At 37.9% G+C, this 19,234-nt stretch overlaps 2 protein-coding genes across 2 annotated transcripts; both read right to left on the reverse strand.

The window, feature by feature from the left end:
• Window positions 1–4,611: 4,611 nt before the first annotated feature.
• or112-1 (odorant receptor, family A, subfamily 112, member 1) lies at window positions 4,612–5,604 on the reverse strand. Its single transcript, XM_017686445.1, has one exon. It carries the CDS (start codon window positions 5,590–5,592, stop codon window positions 4,612–4,614), a length of 981 nt encoding a protein of 326 aa, XP_017541934.1. The 5' UTR covers window positions 5,593–5,604.
• A 7,683-nt stretch (window positions 5,605–13,287) lies between these two features.
• Window positions 13,288–14,250, reverse strand: LOC108413772 (olfactory receptor 52K1-like). The gene has a single exon (XM_017686432.1). The coding sequence runs from the start codon at window positions 14,248–14,250 to the stop codon at window positions 13,288–13,290; it is 963 nt and encodes a 320-aa protein (XP_017541921.1).
• Window positions 14,251–19,234: the final 4,984 nt, after the last annotated feature.

Below are 19,234 nucleotides of genomic sequence, written 5' to 3' on the forward strand. Positions count from 1 at the left end.
TGTCTATTAAAATGATCATAAGCACAAAACGCTGAAGGCAAACAATTTCCATTTGGTTGAGCCGAGTGGCTCTGAAATAACATTTTGCTAACAAGCAAAGTTTCAGTTTAAGATTTATTTGCATTTTAGTTACAAGTTTAATAAAAACTTGCTTTAAACTCAGGTTCACAAATGAATTTCCTTTACTATCTTGCATCTCTAGGTCTCTGTTCATAAACATAAACTAGCAAAAACAAATTTACTATAAAATGAAAGTGTTTGTATATTCAGATATATTCAGATATAATTCAGAAAAAAAAGACACATCAGTCACAACTGCATGTGTGTAAATATTTCTATATTGTGGTCTATTTACACAAAGTTAGATAATTTATGTTGAAATAGAGACTACCAAAATTTTACTGCTCCACTGATGTTGCCGTATACTGGGTCAGTATGTCCAACAGGTCAAAACAAACTTGAAACAAAGTGCGTGCTCTGCCCTTATTGGTGTTCTTGCTTCATGCTCCTTTCACTTTGACATGTTACAATTTTACACACATAAACCAAAAGGAACAATTTCGCATAATGTAGTGGAGTAAAAAGTAACATATTTGACTTTAAAATGTAATGGAGTGAAAGTAAGAAGTTACCCAAAATGGAAATACTTCAGTAAATTACAGATACACAAAAAAGCACTTAAGTACAGTAACTAATTACATTTACCTAGTTACTGTCCACCACTGCAAAATACAGTACAACAAAAAATACTATGTCCAACAAATAATGGGTATGGTTGCTAACATAATGATCAAAGATTATACCATGAAAACCACAATATCATAATGATGAGGGTGATTATTGATATTAATCTAGCCATTTCCATTGATGCTGCATCATTTTAAGAAGTGCTCAGTTACATGTGCACTTTTTTCTTTTTATTCTGTGATGATTTTAAATAATCATAAATTAATACAGAATTCAAGTGATGGGTGTGGTCATCTATAAACAAGACTTGCCCAACCAGATTTAACAGCTGTTTCATTTTAAAAACCAAACTTCACATTTGCAATATATATTTAATATTTTATCAGCAGGGGCAGATAAAGGAAGAAGATGGGTTTAGAAATTGTCAACTGTTGGGTGTGTCATCATTCTTATGGAAGACTTCACTAAAAGCACTATTCGAGTTCAGCTACCTAGTAAGTAACACAGGCAGCTGCTCAGGGCCCCACTAGGACCAAGAGACCTCATAACAACTTCTTCTTTAATTATTTTACCATTGCGTTACGCTAAAAGAACACAATGGTAGAATGCTAGAATCTGGGAAAAAAGGTTCAATACGCCTCTTAAAAGAACGTACACATGTGAAGTTGAAAATAAAAAAAAAGATGATTAGGAGGAAAAAGCTCAAAGATAAAGATATGTTTTGTTTGTTGTGGCATCAATGTTATGGCATTTTTTTTTACTTGTAGTTTGACAACAATAAGTAGTTGACATGGTGTCTGTCTAACAAAGCAGGTTTAACCCTTTCAGACAGGATTAGTTTTACGTGACAAGGTGAGATAATGTCATTTTTACAAGTGTTTTCTCAGGGATTTTATTCCATCTGTCATTTTTACTGACTGTGAACTCCAGCATCAGTAAAGATTCAGTAAAGATGCTACAGATTACACTCATGATTTCTATGTTTCTATGTGTAAACATCCAGAATGGTGCACAAAAGCAGAAGAGAAAGGACTATACCTATCTATCTATATATATCTAATAACGATGAAACTCTATGAGACAGGGATGACACATAAGGTTACGGCCAACATCGCAATCTTTCATTAATAACATTGGAAGGGGTGTAACTTACACTCTGCATTAGAATTTTCATTGTTTACTCATTAGCCATGAGACTGTTGAACATTCTTTTTTCTCTTTTTAGTTCTTGCCAATGAGTAAAAACTCTAGTCTGGTCACACTTTTTTGTTCTTTTCCTCACTTCCTCCAACAATGTCTTCTTCTGTCTTCTGGCAACCTCTGGCTTTTTGTAAATGCTGGGTTTATGGACCTAGCTTCTTCTCAAAGCTAGCTCAAAACCCTTACGTGCTGATGTGTGTTACAATTCTTGCCAGACCTTCTGAAGAGCAGCTCGTTTCATTTGTCCTTCCATGTCATTTCATGCACTTGACACAGGAAAGCTCATTTAATCTTGCTGCATATGGTCTCTTCTTTGTCTAATGTCTGAATTAGCTTTCACTGAAATTGTATTAGCCAAGATAAATGAATGAACTTTATTGTAGGTGGAGGTCAGTTTTGGGTAATGACAAGGTGCACTTACATAGCAACGTACTGGCTTAGTTACCATATGAAATAAACTACAGACAACAATTTGATATGTAGCAACATAATGTTCAGAAATGTTCTTTATATAAGCAATTTAGGCTTATAGGACAAAACAAAAAAACACCATGACATCTGTAACTCGCAGAATAAGTGGTCAGTTGTTAATTTGAATTTTTACACAATTTTCTCCCAAATTTAGTCATTTTCAATTCCACCCGCTAGTTAGGACTCCCCCAATCACACAATACTATCAACGCTAAGAGGGTGAAGGCTAACACAGGCTTCCTCTGAGACCTGTGAAACCAACCACTGTTCCTTTTTGAACTGCTGCTCACGCAACATCATTGGAAGCTGAACACCAGGCTAGCATGGCCTTGAGTGATGGGGAGAAGGGGGGCATCCTACTCAGCCAAAGAGAGTGAGGCCCTAGGCTGCCTTTGGACTCCCAGTTACAGATGGCTGTAGCATCACCAGGGATCGAACTCGCGTTCTCCTGATGATAAGGCCAACACTTAGACGGTTGCACCACTCGGGAGCCGGTCAGATCTCTTTTTTTTTTTTAAACATCAATCTGTTCACATTTTTAAATACACTAACACTTAGCAGTGGAAAGCCATGCTATTAATTTATTAAAATATGGTAACAACACACACTTGTTTATTCATTTTCATTAAACTTGTTTGTTTTGACTAGCAAGTGATTTAATTGGCTCTGAACTGATTAAATGTGTCATGTTCTCTCAAGACATTTGGCTTTTAGTTTGACCTCAGGTGAGCTCTCAGCTCATTTACTCTGCCTCCACTGTGCAAATGAAAGGCCTATGTTGAACTAATACACTTAGCAATTACAGGATAACATTCTTAATTGATTGGGTTCAGTGGTAGATACTTTAATTTCACATTTAGTCACATCACATTATTATATGGACCTAGTTTCCCCAAAAACATTGGTGTATTATTATAATCTTAAGTTGTAGAAGAATGACTCTTACTAAATCTTATATATTTGTACTGCTGCACTGTTTGTGTTACTGTGCTTCTAGAAAATGTGCAACAGATCATAACTATTCACTCATATTTTGTTTCTTTGTAAAAATGAAAATGTCTTTCTGTTTGTTAGGGATCCACATAATTGACATTACTTTTCTAGAATGATTATTACGTTCATAGTGTATATTATGTTCTATCATACTGACTTTACATATGTACTGATTAATTATATGTAATAGGGACGAAACTGATGGGCTCAAGGTCAAGGTTATGGCTACTGCTACACTGTGTCTGCCATTTGTGTGATAATGCAGACTTAAGCAAAAATAAATAAATTAATTAATTAAATAAACAAATAAATAAACAGGGATCCTCTGCCTCCAAAATATACTGTTATATTTAAATACTGTTTGCTATCTAAAAATATGAACTGGCTAGCAATCGGGGTAAACAGTACAGGGAGATGCGTAACAAATCAGCCTTTAAAATTATTCTCATGTGTTCTCAGTCTGTGTCCTTCATAAAGCCTGTGACATGGTTCTTGTCCATTCAAATCATCTCTTTTATGAGAAAACTCACACTGTCACTGGTGAAGAATACAGGCTCAGTATGCTGTGCTCCAGTGGTAGTAGGTTAATTTCCCATGATACATTGGATATTCCAAACACATAATTGTCAGCTTGCTAATAAGCAGTCCTCACAGTTATACTGCAGGGATTTCAATTAATTCTGTCAAAATCAGCTCTCATAACAATTTTACATGCATCACATTTTAATAAGTCAAACACAAGAGCTTTAGTTTCTTACAGCTGTATTGGATGAGTGACACCTCCTCTGTATCAGGCATTATGAATATTACATTATGAAAATAAGTTAGCACATCTTCTAAAGAGAAACACTTCACATTTTAATGCACGCTTACTGTTTATTTGTGGAATTTAACATATGGGAAAAAATAACATAAATGTACTACATTTTGATGTTTTCCAGTATGTTATACTCTGCAAATAAATAAATAAATATTGTGCACTAAAACTTGCAGAAAAATGTCATATTTATAACTTATAACAAGAAGTAACAAATGATGCAATTCGACCAGTGTTATCCAAACATTTGCACACAACTGTACATAATAAAAAATGAGGTGGATTAAAGAGACACTGTATTGCAGAAGGTTTTAAAGCCAGTAGGGCACGATTTGCAGGGTCGTTTTGATTTCTGCTTTCATGCATGACTATGAAGAACAAACAGTGTGTTAACTAACGCTGATATAACTATACAGATTAAAGTACCAGCAGCACATTGCATTTCAGAATTTAACTGTTGAAACCTTAACCGTGACTCTGTTTACACGTGTTTTGAATATTTTTAACAATGCGTTTCGTATCTCTTTGGTTCGGACACCATAAATAATTGGATTGACACATGCAGGAAATACAATATATGTGACACCCAGAAATGTGTTAACATCCACTGGAATTGGAATACTAAGGTTACGTGAGAGGAAAGTAACACTTCCCACAAAATAAAAACACATCATGACAATTAAATGAGTACCACAGGTATGGAAGGCTTTCGAACTATGCTCCCCTGCTGCAGCTCTCAGTACAACATATAAGATCTTCATGTAAGAGAAGAAAATGACCGATATATCAATTCCAACGAAACAAATGATCACAGCAACCCCCATTGCATTGTTCTTTGCAGTTGAATTGCACGCTAAGCTAACAAGAGCCATGTGGTCACAGTAGCAATGATGGATAACATTAGACCCACAAAAAGACAAAGGTGAAGCTAAACCGACCAAAGTGGACATAATTGCACCACTCCTGATCAATGTGAACAGCAGCAGTTTCAAAAACATAGATGAGTTCATGATCGCAGTGTAGCGAAGTGGATTACAGATAGCCACAGTGCGATCCAGAGCCATTGCTAAAAGAATGGTAGATTCTACAGAGGAGAAGAAGTGAATGAGAAACATCTGCGTCAAACATCCGGCTAAAGTTATTTCATTTAAGTCAAAAAGGAAACTGAGAAGCACTGCAGGAATAATTGCAGTTGGTACAACAATGTCTATCACAGCTAGGACAGATACCAGCATGTACATTGGGCTATGAAGATTCCTTGTATTTTTAATCACAAAAAGCAATAAGGAATTTCCAACCAGAACTGTGATGTAACTGAGAAAAAATGGCAGGAAAAGCAGACGTCTGTATTGGAAGATCTCTGGAAATCCAACAAAAATGAACTTGGTATGTGAGAAGTTTGCTCCGTGGAGTTCCTCTTTCATGGCACTGTGAAGGTAGTCTTGATTTTAGATACACAAAGCAACTTTGGAGTATCACTTAAAAGATTGCACAGCATATTACAAAGATGTTATCATCCTAAGCCATAACAATAACATAACAATAACATCGACAGAAATCAGAATTTAAGAAATATTTCACACTTTCACAGCTTGAAACTTTTAACTAAACATAAATGTTCATTGTGTTAAGATTTACATAAAATTTCTGCAAACCTGAGTCAATTGAAATTTACACTGATATAATAAATATAAAAATATTAGCTAAAATATTTTAGCTACAATTGGTTAAAAATGTATTAGCTAGAATTTTTGTATATAACGACAATATTTTCACACATTCCTGACTGTTATGAAAATATCATTGCACGACCAAAGATGACGAAGTTGAGAATGTTTGTAGGCTAATATCTATTTTAAAAGTGTATACTATTAAGTCATATTTACCTGTTTCACATATTTTTTAACTTTGTCTAACACATTTTAATCATTGTCTTTTCACAAGCTTCTGATTACAGGTTGAGGTGTATGTACCTGTCTGAAGTTTTCTCTTGCTGTCTTCTTGGCTTGCTTGGAGAGCCCTGTCTGCCAGAATGCACTTAGTACACAACCATGTGAATATATATATACATACACACTGTGTTGGACCTTTGGCCCCACAGGACTGAGAAAATTAGTCTTGGCAATATCTGACCAACATGGACACATGGCCATGTCATTAGGTGTACCCTGCAAGCTGCAATACCTTATTCAACCACTAGTGAGTTGTGAAAACACTTCTGCCTGTACTCAGAATTCAAGCTGCTTTACTGTAGCATGTGTTAGTACTCTGCTTAGGTCGAATAGGCTGCTTCAATTTCTGACCTTTGGGCAAGTTTGCTCTTTTGATAGGGGCATACAAAACATTCAGTTACTGCCTGTCAGAAACAGGTCATGAAAGAGGTCAGTGAGAACTGACATAAAATGTGCAAATAGAACACTGTAGGCAGGCCATGATACAAGTTAAATAAGTGTGTCACTAATAACAACTGGTCATACAAAGAATGGCAGTTATACAACGTGTAGTTGTAAAGTGGCCACTGAATTTATATTCATATCATTTATTTCAGAGCTTGTATAAGACCTGGAAACATTAATCAACAATACTGTTCCACAATCACTTGTTACTAATTACAAGCTAACATTTGCATCATGATGACAAATGATGGAATGCTGGAGCTCATTAGTGGTCTCAGTTATGCATGACAGTTGTGTCCAGTTGCATCATTTGTCAATGTTCTCTACGACATCTCACATGCAGTTCATTGTTAAACTGGTAAGCCAGTGTGCTTCTCCCTTTATGACAACTATACTCCACTTCTTAGTTCTGCAATTAACCACTTCCTTCTTTGTTAAGGAGGAGTGCTCATTACTGAAATTAAACACAGTTGTGCAGTGCATTATGTAGACTTGCTGGCCCTGGTGGGTTCTGGGGACCTAGACAGTGTTCAGACACATGCTGCTAATTGGCCAAGCTCTGATAGCATACCTGTTAGTGTAAGACCCAGCTCCTCACTAATGGTCTAATTACTATAAATTACAACTTAGATTGTTGTTCATACAACAGAATGTGAATGTTTGTGTCTGTCTGTCTGTCCTCTGATGGACTGGTGACCTATCCAGGGTGTATCCTGCCTTCCACCCAATGATTGCTGGTGAGGCTCCAATATAGTCTGAAATGAAACAGAGAGCACAAGGATATGTAAACCTAAAGCTTGGATGACAGATAGCAGAAGACACTCCAGTCTAAGCATCTTAGTATTATGCTTTGCTGTTTGTGAACTTTAATCCCAAGCGCATTATGCACAATACAAACAGAATACGAAAAAATATGTAGTGCATAAAAAAAAATTACATTCAATTGAGTAAAATATTAAAATAAATTAAGTCATTCATTTTACAGGTCAAGTCACAAAACATATTTCATATTTGATGTTATAGATGTAATGTTTTTTTTTTAAATGATCAAGAAATAGTGATGGATAACACAGGAACACACTATGTAAATGTAGTCAGCACAATACTACAATATACTCAAGCACAATAATTAAATTGCATGTACACACACACATTTCCTAAGCTGCTCATTCTTCTGGGTCACGGGGGAGATAGAGCATATCCCAGCATTTATTGGGTAGAAGGCAGAATACACCCTGGACAGGTCACCAGTTCATCGCAGGGCAGACAGACGCAAACATTCACACACACACACACACACACACACACACACACACACACACACACACACACACACACACACACACACACACACACACTTAAGAGATTTTGCAAATCCAATTGGCCTGACTGCATGTCTTTGGATGTGAGAGGAAACCGACACACCCAGAGAAAACCCACACAGACATGGGGAGTACATGCAAACTCCGAACAGAAAGGTTCGAACGGTATCACAGGCATACCCAACCAAATGGGGACAGAATATTTATTATGCCACATTTCTGGGATGATTAAATTTGATCTGTTTATTGTAAGTGCTGTTACTGTATTATGGGCAAGCAAAATCTGTCAAGCTCCATGTTTTTTTCTAAATCCTTCAATCGCTGCTTGGCAATTGTTGCTACCTGCACTTGCTTCAGCAGCACCTCACATGTTCATGGCTAGTGTTGGGAACAGCAAGGTCTTTAAAAGTTTCTAATTTTAGACATGCAATTTATAGAAATGTATGACATGCAATGTGGAAAAAGTAATGAAACTGCACATTGAGCAGTGACTGGTTCTCAGCTGACTTCAGAACAGCTGTGGTTCGGCCCAAGGCTTACTGCCCATTCTGTTCGTCTCTGTATGAGACACTACACTGCCTTGAGTACCAGAGTAACTTTGACTTCTTGAGATGTCTAAGTATGCAGCACACATGCTATAAGCTAACATATAACATTAGGATGGTAAAAATGTAAGAGTTTATGAGCGTAATTTACACATTATGCTTGTAAAATAAAAACATTATTCAATTAAATTTCTTTATTTGGAGCACTTACAATGTTGCTTGTTAAAGAAGGCTTTAGTCTAACTTGATCAAAAATCATTTTTATCTGCTAGAAAAAATGAGCACATCAAATGAGCACATATGCTAATAATGCTAATTGTCACGATTGACCCCTCCCAGTCCTGTCCATGTGTTCATGTTGTGTTTTGGTTTAGCCTGCGTGTTCTTTGTTTTGTTTTTTTGGGCCAGCCCAGTCATTTTGTGACTCCACCCATGATTGTTTCCACCTGTGTTCCCACCTGTTCCTCATGTATTTAAAGCCTGTGTTTTCCCCTGTCTGGTCGGTGGTCTTTGTATTGTTGTTTGAATCTTGGTTGTTTGATCGTGTGATTCTGTCATGTCTGCCCCCTGTTCAATCTGTGTTGGCTATGTGAACCTGGACGGTCTTGACTATGACCCTGGATTTGCCCACAATAAAATCTCCGCATATGCTTGCTCCCCGTTACACTAATAATACAGCTTCTGATCTAGTTAAGATCATAGTGACAAACACTTTACAAAATGGTGATTCTAAAAACAGCAATCAATACTTCAAAATATTTTACATTTATGTGCACTTAGTGATCATGAACTCAGTGCTTTATGATATTTACATAAAAGAGTAAAAAAATCCCTAAATAATTCTGATAATACTGCAGTGTGAGAAGTACCTAACATGACCCAAGCACAACAAATACTCCTCACCATTGTGTTACTGCAGGATTCTCAGTATCAGAGGTTTTCAGTTCCTGAAGCTATACTGTCAGACATAAGCAGAGGTGGAAACAGTACAGAAAATTTGCACTTTTGTGAAAGTATTGGTACTTCATTAACCCCTTACTCATGTAAAACTTGTAATACGAACTTGGCTTTCACTTTTGAGGCACATTTTCCGCTACTACCTCACCATCCTCTAAGTCCGATCCTCATCCTGAGTACAGACTAGACTGGATTAGAGGAGTGATTAGTGATTAGTAGGTCTCCTGGTAGGTCACATCTCCGCAGGTTTCTCTATGAAAGTGTTATGCAATATCTCTACAACTTTCCACACACTTGACTTCCAAGCATCTACAATTTGTTATGAACTAATAGCCTGTTTCTTAGATAAACCAGTGCATCAACTTCAGTCCAAATGTATTTTTTTCGTCTATGCAGTAATAAAGCCTGCAGTTCAAAGTATTCTTTTGCTCTGGTATGAGGAAATATCAAACACTTCTGATGTATCACTAACACATCTTTTTCTGTCCTCGCAGAGTAATTATCTAATTACCTGTGGTTGAGAGGGGTGTCATACTATAAGCATATACCATTTCAAGTAAATGCTCAAGCCACCTGTACTTCTTCCCAGGAGCATTGCTAGTAGGAAGATGAGGGGTGGTTTATCTTTGCTGTACACAGTACCAAAGTACAGGTAAGGACCTCTCTTTTGAAGTTATGGCCCTGGTCTGGGTGCAACAATTCAGAAATAGGGTATACACTATATATATATTGCTGTTGTCGGAACAAAACCTTGTATCTCCATTTTTATCATTTTCAGTTTCTGTCTTAATTTGGAAATTCCTGTTGTCTTTTACATTATGTATAAATTTCATGATGAATCGACCAGCAGAAATGACCCAAAATTACTTGGAAAAAAGTCTATTCCATATTCTAAGTTCCATTGACTTGCGTTGAAAATAAATAAAGTTTTTAACTTCTCCTGTAAAGTTACCATTTTGGAGATACAAGGTTTTGTTTTGCGTAGAAGTGAGTACACCTCAAAGTGAACATGTCCAAATTGTGCCCAATTGTGTTGTCCCTCCCTGGTATGATGTGACTCATTAGAGTCACAAGGTTCCAGGTGTGAATGGGGAGCAGGGCTGTTAAATGTGGTGTTTTGGGTACAATTTGCTCATATTGGCCACTGGATATTCAACATGGCACCTCATGGCAAAGAACTCTCTGAGGATGTGAGAAATAGAAATGTTGCTCTCTACAAAGACAGCCTAGGCTATAAGAAGATTGCTAACGCCCTGAAACTGAGCTACAGCACTCTGGCCAAGATCATACATCGGTTTTCCAGGACAGGTTTCACTCAGAACAGGCCTCACCAGGGTCAACCAAAGAAGTTGAGTCCATGTGTTCAGCGTCATATCCAGAGGTTGGCTTCAAAAAAATACACACATGAACACAAACACATGAGTGCTGACACCATTGCTGTGGAGGTTGAAGCCTCTTCTGAAGCTGATGCACTAGAAAGCCTGCAAATAGTTTGCTAAAGACAAGCAGTCCAAGAACATGGATTACTGGAATGTCTTGTGGTCTGATGAGACCGAGATAAACTTGTTTGACTCAGATGGTCCCCAGAATGTGTTGCGATGCCCTGGTGAGAAGTACCATGACAACTGTCTCTTGCCTACAGTCAAGTATGGTGGTAGTATCATCTTGGTCTGGGGCTGCATGAGGGAGCCGGCACCGGGGAGCTGTGGTTCATTGAGGGAAACATGAATTCCAACATGTACTGTGACATTCTGAAGCAGAGCATGATCCCCTCCCTTTGGAAACTTCACCACATGGCAGTTTTCAACACAATAACGACCCAAAACATACCTCCAAGATGACAACTGCCTTGCTGAGGAAGCTGAAGATGAAGGTGATGGACTGGGCAAGTATGTCTCCAAACCTAAACCCAATTGGGAACCTGTGTGGCATCCTCAAGCGGAAGGAGGAGGAATGCATGATGTCCAACATCCACCAGCTTCATGATGTCATCATGGAGGAGTGGAAGAGGGTTCCAGTGCAGCTCTCGTGAATTCCATGCCCAAGAGGGTTAAGGCAGTACCAGATAATAATGGTGGTCACACAAAATATTGACACTTGAGCACAATATGGACATGTTCACTGTGAGGTGTATTCACCTGTGTTGCCAGCTATTTAGACATTAATGGCTATGTGTTTGTGTTGAGTTATTTTCAGGGGACAGAAAATCTATACAGCTACGCAAGCTGTACGTACATATCAGAGAGAGAGAGAGAGTTTAGTAAATTTACACTACCAGTAGCAATGAATGAGCCACTGATTTCTTGACTTAATTGAAGCAACAAGCTTAGAGAACCCAATGCTGTGAGATGTAGCTGACCAACAGAGGTGCACCGTAGGTGGGGCTAGTGGATATCACCCTCTATGTCCCAATGTGATCACTTCCTATTACTTTTGGTTTACTTACCTTTTTATTAAAGAAGCATAATTAGAACAAAGAAAAAATATTTCCAAAAGAAATCACTTTTAACAAAACTGAGTTTAAAAAGACATACATTTCACAATAACCAAGGAAAGAGAAAGAACAAGAACATTAAATGACAGTGAGCCAGAAATCCAAGGGGTCTGGAGAATTTGTGTAAAAAGTAATTTAAAGTTAAGATAATCTTCTAATCTAAACATTTTGAGGATACAAGCTGTGGCCATACTTTCATATGGATGTGTGAACATCACAATGAAGTGTTTTTTTTTTTATTAACACTTGTATTTTTCCTCTGTTACTTTAATCAGTTTTCATTTCAAATAAATGAATCATGAAGCCAGACATAGCATCTTGTTAAGTCTGAAACATGTCTTCAGTTTTTTGGATTGGACACAATAAAACTTTAGTACTTTATAAGTGTTAAACCACTCAAGCCTAAATCTATTATATATGCTGTCAGGTAAACAATACAAATAAATAATTAAGTGCTTTTGTTTGTTTAAAAGAAAAGTAAACATAATTCACCTGATTCATAAATCAGTAGCACTGTACATGCAATATGAAATTTGTTTTTTAAATAACAAATGGTCACAGTCATTAAAAACCTCATATCTATAGGGTGATTCTATAGAAGAATGAAAAAAGCCTTCTTAATGTTTCATTATTTAATGTACTTAATGTACTTGGATATTCAACATGTCATTTTGACAAAATATTTTTGCTTTCATTAAATCATGTAAAAACAAATAAATACAATTGCGATATAAGGGGATTGTTCCATCAATGATGTTGATATTTATTTAATAATTTCAATAATGAAAGTATTGAAATATTGACATATTACTATTATTATTACTATTATAGTTCTTGTTATTATTATTTTTATTATTATTATTATTATTAGTAGTAGTAGTAGTAGTATAAGTATTAGTGTTAGTATTATTACTTACATATCCAGGTAGTATTTACAGTGCAGCATTACATTTTTTAGAAATTAGTTATACTTTTATGTATCAGTAAATTCATAAACGCACTGATTACAGTGTTTGTAGAAGTAGTAGTAATAATAATAATAATAATAATAATATAATTTTCTAAATAAAGGCTGCTTTAATAAAATAATTCCATAAGTAAAAGAAGTAACATAGAAACAAAAAATTGAGAGAGGAGAAAAGCAGAAGTTCACCTACAGACTATACAAAGTCATGTCAATAATATTGCCATTAATATTCACATAAACATTAAGAGAGAGATCATTTTATGTTTAATTATTAATTTCAAACATATATATATATATATATATATATATATATATATATATATATATATATATATATATATATATACACTTTAAACATTCTTTCACATTTTAAAATTAAGGACACATGCAGTCAATATTTTGCAGGCTTTATTTTAAGTAGTTTTGCATATGACTGGATTAATGAGGTAAGACATTCACATGGTTAAAGAATTTTAAAAACTGCTGCCTTATTTCTTTTGTTCTCACTCCATAAATAACTGGATTGAAACAGCTTGGAAAAAGTACATACATGGTACTTATAAAATTACGGATCCCAGGAGAAAAATTATTTCTAATTCTATAAGACAAAAAAGCTGTCAAAACAAAAACTAAACTAAATGTCATAACAATTATGTGTGTTAAACAAGTGTTGATGGCCTTCATGCTGGACCTGCCTGATTTCATAACAGAACTAAATATTATTACATAAGATACAGCAATCAAAACAAAATCTGCAGCTGGTATTAGAAAAGCAGATACAAGTCCAAGTAAGTTGTTCACAGAAGTATCTCCACATGCTAGCTGGACCAGGCCCATGTGTTCACAAAAACAGTGATCAATCTCATTTTTCATACAAAAATGTAGTTTTCCAGCCAAAGTGATCATTGCAATATTTAAGAGTATATTTCTAAATACAGGAACAACAATAAACTTTAAAAAGTTGGGAATGTGCATATAATTATGATAAGAAAGAGGTCTGCATATAGCAAAGAACCGATCCAGAGCCATCCACAGCAGTAGAGTAGATTGATATGAACCAACATACTGAATGCAAAATATTTGTGTTAAACAGCCAACAAGTGAAATCCCATTCCAGTCAAATACAAAGTTGAGCAGCATGTGTGGTACAATTATCATTGGCATAGTCAGATCCACGACAGCCATTAGAGCAATAAATATAAACATTGGAGAGTGGAGAGCTCTCTGGGTGATGATTAAAAATATCAGAATAGAGTTTGAGGTGGTAGACAATAAAAACATAAAAAAATATGGGATGAATAGAAAGCGCCGCCATTCTCCAAAAGAATAGAAACCATTCAGTTTGAATGTAGTGAATGAAACATTATCTGCAGGAAGACCTTGCATGCTGTACAACACCATCATACAGTCAGCATTTATGTTTCAAAATGACATGCTCGCTACAGCTATTCACAACAGTAAAATATTTTTTTCCACTACCAGTAATCACAGATGATGGATTGGATCCATTTCAAAATTCCTGTTTTTTGGTGCAGCCACTACTATAATGCCAGCTGAATGCCAGCAACATTATCGGCTCTTACACGTCATTTGCCTTAAGAATTTACATGAAGCAATTACCCTTCATATCTAGATTGATCTGAGCATATTCATTTGTAACTTAGACCGAACTTAGTAAATACCATTATCCAAACAAAAAGAAAAAGAGTTATAACAATTTGAAGAAGGCTTTTCTGCAATGATACTGTTTTATGAACTTTGCACAGCACCTGAAATCTTATTATTCATTTCATAACATCAACAACATTTAATATTACAGACATATGGTATATTCAGTGCGAACGCATAGAAAAATAATATAATGTTCTCTCATGAACACTGAAGAATTGAAGTATGCTCTAGTACAGTCACTTATGAGGTATCCTCTTTTGCTTCCCAGATATTGGTTAAAGCTTGATCTCTGCTTCTATATACAGCCAGTCATGGTCTCATGGGTCTATGCTGTAATCCTGCATGCTTTTGAGCCAGCATGGCAGACACCTGTTAATCTCTCATCCCTCTGCATCTCACATCAACACATGGGACTGAGCCTGTGTAATACACTGCTCAAACAAATAAAGGGAACACTCAAATAACACATCCTAGATCTGAATGAATGAAATATTCTCATTGAATACTTTGTTCTGTACAAAATTGAATGTGATGACAACAAAATCACACAAAAATCATCAATGGAAATCAAATTTATTAACCAATGGAGGCCTGGATTTGGAGTCACACAGCAAGCAAAATTTATTTATATAGCGCTTTTTACAACAGGTGTTGTCACAAAGCAGCTTTACAGAGCAATCAGTATTACAGAAAGAAGAGAAAGAAAAGAAAATCCAGGTCCAAGCCCCCATGAGCAAGCCAGCGGCGACGGTGGCAAGGAAAAACTCCCTAAAAGAGGAAGAAACCTTGAGAGGAACCAACACTCAGAAGGGGAACCCATCCTCCTATGGTCAACACCGGATAGCAAACATTATTAGTATGAAGTATTATAGTAAAGTGGGAAAAGAGAAGATCTGAGGGTGAGGACTGCACAGCGTTGTAAAGCAAGAAGCTCAGTGGTGGTCAAACCGGTCCAGAAGGCTGGTGAGCAGCAGCACCAATCAAGGCAGAAGAGGCAACAGCATCAGACGCACAGGATGGGCAGCTGATCAGCTCGGCAGAGAAAGGAAAGAAAAACACAGAGTCAGTTCTGTAAGGAGTGGCTGACCACAGATTACAGTATAACAGAGCAGCAGAGACTCCAGCAGGTCTAGACCTGACAGGAAAGACTAATCACCAAAGGCTTGACTGTACAAGTAAGTTTTTTAGCCTAGACTTAAAGACTGAGGCTGTGTCTGATTCCCGAACATTAACAGCAAGATTATTCCAAAGTTGGGGGGCTTTGTATGAGAAAGCTCTCCCCCTGATGTAACTTTATTAATTATAGGTACCAGTAGTAAGCCAGCGCCTTGTGATCTAAGTAGGCGTGATGGTTCATAGTAGGAGAGAAGTTCACTCAAGTACAGAGGGGCGAGTCCGTTTACAGCTTTATAGGTCAGTAATAGGATTTTATAATCAATGCGAAATTTAACTGGTAACCAGTGCAGGGCTGATAAAACTGGGCTAATATGGTCGAACTTTCTGGTTCTTGTGAGGACTCTGGCTGCAGCGTTCTGGACTAGCTGAGGCTTGTTGAGGCTTTTGCTGGGACATCCAGACAGCAGGGCATTACAATAATCTAGCCTTGAAGTAATGAATGCATGAACTAACTTTTCTGCATCCTGTAGGGATAATGCATTTCTTAATTTAGCAATATTGTGGAGATGCAGGAAGGCTGTTCTAGTGATATTAGTTATATGTGCATCAAAGGACAGATCAGCGTCTATCACGACACCAAGATTTTTAACAGATGAGATTGATGCAACTGAGAAATTGTTAAGTGTTAAGTTAGACAGTTTGTTTCTAGCTGATTTTTAACCAAGAAGCAGGACCTCTGTTTTATCTGAGTTAAGTAGCAGAAAATTACTTGACATCCAATCTTTTATGTCTTTTACACAGTCCTCAATCTTGCTAAGTTTAATTTTATCATCCGGTTTGCTTGATATATATATAACTGACACACACAAAATTAAAGTGGAAAAACACACTACAGGCTGATCCAACTTTGATGTAATGTCCTTAAAACAAGTTAAAATGAGGCTCAGTATTGTGTGTGGCCTCCACGTGCCTGTATGACCTCCCTACAACGCCTGGGCATGCTCCTGATGAGGTGACGGATGGTCTCCTGAGGGATCTCCTCCCAGACCTGGACTAAAGCATCTGCCAACTCCTGGACAGTCTGTGGTGCAACGTGGCGTTGGTGGATGGAGCGAGACATGTCCAGATGTGCTCAATCGGATTCAGGTCTGGGGAATGGGCGGGCCAGTACATAGCTTCAATGCCTTCATCTTGCAGGAACTGCTGACACACTCCAGCCACATGAGGTCTAGCATTGTCCTGCATTCAGAGGAACCCAGGGCCAACCGCACCAGCATATGGTCTCACAAGGGGTCTGAGGATCTCATCTCGGTACCTAATGGCAGTCAGGCTACCTCTGGCGAACACATGGAGGGCTGTGTGGCCCTCCAAAGAAATGCCACCCCACACCATTACTGACCCACTGCCAAACCGGTCCTGCTGAAGGATGTTGCAGGCAGCAGATCACTCTCCACGGCGTCTCCAGACTCTGTCATGGCTGTCACATGTGCTCAGTGTGAACCTGCATTCATCTGTGAAGAGCACAGGGCGCCAGTGGCGAATTTGCCAATCCTGGTGTTCTCTGGCAAATGCCAAGCGTCCTGCACGGTGTTGGGCTGTGAGCACAACCCCCATCTGTGGACGTCAGGCCCTCATACCATCCTGATGGAGTTGGTTTCTTGGAGTTATATTGTGTTGTTTAAGTGTTCCCTTTATTTTTTTGAGCAGTGTATAAGGCTTCTGTCATAAACAAGGCTTTTAAAGAACACAAGTTTAAAATTTTACATTTTTCTATAAGCTTTTGGGAAAACAGTCTGAGTTGGATATGTAGCCATGTTTGTCATGGCTGTTTCCCAAACTGTATACTCATATTCTCTAAACCAAGTCCATTCTCTCAAGTTGTCATCAAAGGTCAGGGATGCTGTGATGCACAGAGGTGTGTGTAATATATTATTTGGTCATATTTTTACATTTTCTCTTGAAAGAGTACAAATAACCAATTATTCTTTAGCTGCTAGCACATATTCTAACAACACTTTCATTACAGCTTCCGAGCTGATTAATGTTACTTTGAAAAAGTCTTTACAAAGTTATGGTGAGACAGAATTCAGATGCTCACGGATGAAAAAGGCAAACAGGGTTTTATTGACGTTCAGCTAAGGCATGGTCAAAAACACGTGTGGGCTGTAATCAAAAAGCACCAGAGAATCAACGAAGTGATCATCACACTAGGCAGCCAAAACCAAGAGAGTGAGCAGAAATCATGGTCGAAGAAACAAGCCAAGTCAAAAACATAGGTCCAAAAACCAGCAAAGGTACAAAAAGGACAAGCAAAAGACAAGGTCAGAAAAACAAAGAATGGGTCATAACAGGCAGTAACAAACAGATCAGTAAACACTCAGTATGTTCAGAAAGACACAGTACTTCGCAATGACTATGACTAAAGCCTGGGCTTAAATGCTAGGCTAAATGAGTCATATGACAATCAAACACAGGTGCACGGTATTAATAATCAGGGGATTGCGAGCACTGATAGGTGCGCAAGCAATTGTCCAAAGTCACGTGATCTCCTGAGGGATTGTGGGCAATGGAGTCTGTTCTGGACCCCGAGTCTGAGAGAAGTTGCTCATGCACCATACATTACTCCCAATGTTACTCCCAATACATTCTGTGAAATGCAGTCCGAAACCGCCTGGGGTGTGACAGTAAACTTTTTGTGGGCGACCCCTGGAGTGGGGAGACTGTGAAAGTCCTCAATCAGAGCCGGGTCCAAGACATGTTTAACAGAAACCCAGCACTGTTCTTCCGGACCATACCCTTCCTAGTCAACCAGGTTGTCCCCCACGTCTCCTGGAGTCCAGCAGCCTGTGGACAGCATAAACTGGAGCCCCATCTATCACCTCTGGTGAAGGTGGCGTGATGTCTGGCATAGCTTTGTCCAATGGCCCATAACAGCAGGTTTTAGGAAAGAAACATTAAACGATTGTGAAACTCTAAAGTGAGGGGGTAAGTCTAATCTATAGGTAACATCATTGATAGGTTTCACCATTTTAAATGGCCCAATACATTTGGGTGGAAGTTTCTTACAACTTCCCTCTGGTTGTCAGAAGTCCTTCGTAGCCGGCCACACTCTATCCCTGGTTTGATACATGGGAGTTGGGCCTCAATGATGGTCCACTTGCTCCTTGTGTTTCTGAAGTACCTCTTCTATTCGCTGATGAGCATCTTCCCATACTTGCTCACTTCAAGTCATCCATTTATCCATGGCTGGGATATTAGTCTGTACATCAGTCCAAGGGGCTAAAGGTGGTTGGTACCCTAGGAAACACAGGAATGGTGTCATGCCTGTAACAGAACTTGTTAATGAGTTTTGGGCCCTCTCTACCCAAATCAAAGATTTTGCCCAAGCAGAGGGATTGTCATTAGAGAACACCCTTAGGTACCTTACCCAGTTCTTGGTTTACCCTTTCACATTGTCCGTTTGCTTGAGGGTAATACCCTGAAGAGAGGCTGACAGACACCCCTAAGTGTTCAAAGAATGCTTCCCATACTTGTGACGTGAATTGGGGTTCTCTGTCAGATATTATGTCTTCTGGTATGCCAAAGTAATGAAATACCT

This window comes from Pygocentrus nattereri, chromosome 17 (genome assembly GCF_015220715.1).
Source record: "Pygocentrus nattereri isolate fPygNat1 chromosome 17, fPygNat1.pri, whole genome shotgun sequence".
In the NCBI taxonomy this organism is placed as follows: Eukaryota; Metazoa; Chordata; class Actinopteri; order Characiformes; family Serrasalmidae; genus Pygocentrus; species Pygocentrus nattereri.